Source organism: Berghia stephanieae, chromosome 7 (genome assembly GCF_034508935.2).
Source record: "Berghia stephanieae isolate SIO BIC M18660-M18661 chromosome 7, UCSD_Bste_1.3, whole genome shotgun sequence".
Lineage (NCBI taxonomy): Eukaryota > Metazoa > Mollusca > Gastropoda > Nudibranchia > Aeolidiidae > Berghia > Berghia stephanieae.
This window is the reverse complement of record NC_088366.1, coordinates 48,327,563-48,332,562: the sequence shown is the minus strand read 5'-3', so window position 1 is coordinate 48,332,562 and position 5,000 is coordinate 48,327,563. Positions and strand designations below refer to the sequence as shown.

The window sequence follows — 5,000 nt, the reverse complement described above, 5'->3', positions numbered from 1 at the left end:
AAGAAGAAGAAGAAGAAGAAGAAGAAGAAGAAGAGAAGAAGAAGAAGAAGAAGAAGAAGAAAGAAGAAAAGAAGAAAAGAAGAAGAAGAAGAAGAGAAGAAGAAGAAGAAGAAGAGAGAAGAAGAAGAAGAAGAAGAAGAAGAAGAGAAGAAGAAGAAGAAGAAGAAGAAGAAAGAAGAAAGAAGAAGAAGAAGAAAGAAGAAGAAGAAGAAAAGAAGAAGAAGAAGAAGAAGAAGAAGAAGAAGAAGAAGAAGAAGAAGAGAAGAAGAAGAAGAAGAGAGAAGAGAAGAGAAGAAGAAAGAGAAGAAGAAGAAGAAGAAGAGAAGAAGAAGAAGAAGAAGAAGAAGAAGAAGAAGAAGAAGAAGAAGAAGAAGAAGAAGAAGAAGAAGAAGAAGAAGGAAGAAGAAGAGAAGAAGAAGAAGAAGAAGAAGAAGAAGAAGAAGAAGAAGAAGAAGAAGAAGAAGAAGAAGAAGAAGAAGAAGAAGAAGAAGAAGAAGAAGAAGAAAAACAAAGGAGAAGGAAAAGCTTTGAACCAGGCGACACAAGACTCGTTTTTATCGATAATGTAATCAAATTAATTAACTCTTCTCTGTCACCCCCCCCCCCCCTCTCTTCCCCCATCTCTCACCCCCCCCCCCTTTCCCCATCCCTATTTTTGTCGGTCTCTCCCTGCTCCATTCTGTCAATCAATTCTGTTAGAACGTAGAGATGACATAAAGACACCGTGACCTGTATGGCTTCGGTTCTGGTGTACTGTTGTTCTGTTGTTCTGTTGTTCTTTTTGTGTGGCTATGTGGTCTTGTGAGGTATGGCACTCGCTTTCGGATCGGAAGATCCTGGGTTCGTGCCTACCTCGGTCGGCGCATAAGTTGAGTCCTTGGAAAAAAAGGCTCTTTACTCACATTCTCTCACTGTACTCAGGTGTAAAATGAGTACCGGACCGTTAACAGTGTTCACTCTGTCGGGAAAAAAATATTTTAATATCGTCTAGAATGCGTCATGTCTCGTTCTACTTGTTACGTGTTGCTGTTGGTCAGGGACTCGTTGTAAAGCGGTTTGAGCACGTTTACTGGATATTGTGCTTTTTTTAAAGCTCATGTTATTATCTGTGATTAACGCGTTCGCCTAATGGCAAAACAAAAGCAATGACGTAATGGGAGCGATCTATATTCATGTTTTCGTCCAACCTAGTCATCGATCACATGATCTGTTGCTGTCCAACGATTGGACATTTCTCAATAAATGTAAACACGCTACTTTGTTTATAAAAGTTGTAAACATACCCATGAGTCATGCTGAGCAAAATTACCAATATTGACGTTCGAGATTTCTCAAACTGTGAACACTTTTCACGAATGTGGGTCATTTTGAGCACACTGTGCAATGTGACCAATCACCCCGAGCACATGGAGTCGTAATATAGAAAGAATGAAGTTGACGTCACTTGTGTCTTTTTATTGTTTTTTTTTTTTTTTTGCCATTCACGTTTATGAGTAATTCTCACTTAACTGTATTATCCAGACTATAAAATTTCATGGTTACACACAGTTTTGTGTATTGGTCCGTTATTTTTCCGGATGGCAATGTTGTGAGATTCTTAGCCAAGCGCATATTATCTATAGATCATCCCCATTAATATTCTCTCTCTTGTATTTTTTCCCTAACAGTTTCTGATGCAAGGAGGAGTGGGAGGGAATCTTGATGACATCACAAGCGACGCGTCAGGGGAGAGCACTACGTGTGACAGTGGGCGTGGCGGAAGTGAGGAGGATAACCAGAGTCACGGAAGAGCTTCTCCTGCCAGTAGAGGTAAGAATATTATAATATGGATGATGTCTCATATCATCAAAGATTTTTGGGCGCTTTTATTTTAATTGGGGAAAATTGAAAGAGATTTGAATGATGACGATGAGGAGGTCGGAGGAGGAGGAGGATGATGATGATAGTGATGATGATGACGATGATGATGACGATGATGATGATGATGATGATGATGATGATGATGATGATGATGATGATGATGGTGGTGGTGGTGGTGGTATGTTGGTAGTGGTGGCTGGATTATATTTCATTTTTACCCTATTAAATTAAATTAGTATTATTTAGATATTATCATTAATAACATTTTAATTATAGTTAATTCCGATAATTAAAAAACAAAACAAAAACAAATAAACAACAAAAAAAAAAATAATAAAAACATAAAAAAATGAACCCAACAGAATTCCAAGTTAAATGACAAAAATCTAATCTTATAACTTTCTATTTCAGATGCTTTAATGAACAACCTCAACAACCCCACAAGCTCAAGTTCCAGCAGACCCCACACAAAATCCAGCCTCACGCCCAGACAACAACAACAACAAGGCTCCAGCACCAACATCAGCACCAATAACATCAACATCAACAACAACAACACCAGCACATTCAACCCAAACACCACCCCGAAATACGCCATCATTCCCCGTACAGGACTACCAGCCCATCTCCACGGAAGACAACTAGGTCACTCCTTGGACGCAAACCTTCCTTCCTCCTCCTCCAACCCCCGGCGTTCTACCAGCGTCCCTACAGTCAAACACGTATCGTTCCGCGACGACTTCCGCCACGAATGGCCGGAAATCCTTCCGCCACACCGTCGTGGCCAAGGAAATAATCCCACCACCTCCACCTCCTCCACATCCTCTTCTTCCGCTAACTGGAGACCTTCAAGGGGAGATCACCCAGTACAGTCCCCAGACCACCATCGTCATCATCATCATCATCATCAGAAAGGTTACGGACCTCTCAATCTCAACATAGGCGAAAGTTTCGAGATGGGGGATGACGGGAACAGTACAACGACAAGCGGAAGTTATACCGTGGATGACCTTTCACCTCGATGTATCAATGGGCCTTATTTATCCCCGGAACAGGCTGTTGTATAGGAAACAAAACGTTTGAAAAACAAAAGACATTTCAAAACCCACAAAAACTAGTCTCTTTTCACGCACATCTGTTCAAGTTGTCGGGATTTGTTTGTATAAAGAAGTGAAGCTGAAGCAATATGGAGATTATTTCCCCCATTGTTAACTAAAGAGAGGGTGAAGAGCACTCGCTTCACACGCAAAGAGACCAGGATCGATCCCGGATGAAGTCGAGTTCTTATCTCTGACCCACCTTACCACCCAGTAGTGATTTGGATAACTGGGTCTGGTAGATCTGGCGGAAAGTACATTGCTCGATAGACTAGGATAGCCATATCCAAAGGATAGCAAGCCATTGCCTTATTGTCCCTTACACGCTCCATAAACCGGGATAAACTCCGGCTTCCCGGGCTTAATGCCTCTGAAGAAATACGAACTGATGTGTGTCTTTTTTTTTTTTTTTTTTGCAGTGTTCTGCAGCAACTGTTTTCTTCTCTGCATTCATAACGGATGGATCTCTAAGAAAACTGACCCCATGAAATTACCCGGGGCTACCACTCCAAAACATATTATACTGCCATACTCTGGTAAAAACCCATATTATGTAAAAATTTAGCCAGAAAACTCGTCCTTCAAATATCGATCGTTTTAAATGACTCTCATCTTGGCAAAAAAAAAAAAAACTCTCAAACCCGGGACTTCGTTCGTCCTTCAAAAATCGATCGATTTAAATGTCACTCATTTTGGCAAAAACAAACAAACAAACAAACAAACAAACAAAACCTCTCAAACCTGGGACTTCGTTTGTCCTTCAAAAATCGATCGATTTAAATGGCACTCATTTTGGCAAAAACAAACAAACAAACAAACAAACAAAAACTCTTATACCTGGGATTTCACAGGACATCTGAAATTTCTTTTAACTAACGTACTTGCACAAACATCATTATTTCAGAAAGGATTATTTACATTCATACTGCAAAAGTGGCCGAGTGGTGGAGGCATTGATTGCACTGTTACCCGAAAGGCCCCGGATTCTAGCCCCGCTTAAGGCACTTTAGTTGGGCAAGATTATTAACCCCCAATTTGCTCACTTTGGACAACATTGGTGATTCCTGTTGACATCAGACATCTTGTTTAATGAATTATCTATATTCCTTCGTGGAATGCCCAGGCGACGGTATCTTATGATGTCGTGGCGGAAGGGCATAACAAATGAAACCAAAAAAAAAGAGAATTTTTGAAAGTCAAAACCGACTCAGTTATTTCATGTTTCGAATATGTGACCCACCGTATCAAAGCGGTATTATGTCGGGATCCACTCGGTAAGGGAAATTGAATTCATAACCACAAATATCCAACTTGGGTTTAATTTCTGTACGTTATGGTGGAGTATAAAGACTATTTCTTGCATTGCAAAAACTTATAAGCTCCAATTTCTCATCATTTTATCTCGAAATCACTTTTTGGGGTCTGAATCATCCCGACATAATACTGTTTTGAGACGGAGGGTCACATATTTGCAATTCTTCTTGGACATATTTCACAATATGGAATTGATTGCTTGAGCCAACGTTTTTCAACACATTTAATTGTTTGCTGTTGGACAAAAATGTTATTTCTAAATGGGACAAATTATGACAAACATCTCAAGTATTTTGCAGGTCTGATAACCGAACCCACATAGGCTTCAACAGTCGTGACGTCACTTCTGTCGTAATGATGCATAGTAACTTAGCAACTGGTTCTAAGCTATCGGAACAATGGCCCTTATGAAATACTTCTCCGACGAGCATAAAAGTGTATCCAGAGAAGAAAAACATTAAAAATCTGATCATGTTTTGACTTTTATACATTCTGATCACATGACATGTGAAAAAGTTATACCCAGCATGAAGTATAAAAAGTACCAATTTTCTTTGTTTAGAACCAAGCTGCTCGTTGCTGGACGGCGTGACATCAGACTATTGAATCGTATTGTGGGCCTGATTTAACATTGTTGTAATGGTGAATATTTTGCGTTGATTTGAGAGTATTTCCATTACGACAATGAGACCATAATGATCTGGGTTACCAGACCTGTAAATCAGTACA

General features: G+C 39.8%; 1 protein-coding gene across 5 annotated transcripts in view; it reads left to right on the top strand.

Moving 5' to 3' along the window:
* Nucleotides 1–2,952, top strand: part of LOC144977415 (protocadherin-11 X-linked-like) — a 150,597-nt gene extending 147,645 nt beyond the window's left edge. For all 5 annotated transcript variants that reach the window (XM_078922601.1, XM_078922600.1, XM_078922598.1 and 2 more), the window contains exons 12-13: nucleotides 1,668–1,809; nucleotides 2,272–2,952. In XM_078922601.1, coding sequence (XP_078778727.1) covers nucleotides 1,668–1,809; nucleotides 2,272–2,927 — 798 coding nt within the window. In that variant the 3' untranslated portion in view covers nucleotides 2,928–2,952. The remainder of the gene's footprint in view (nucleotides 1–1,667; nucleotides 1,810–2,271) is intronic.
* Nucleotides 2,953–5,000: the final 2,048 nt, after the last annotated feature.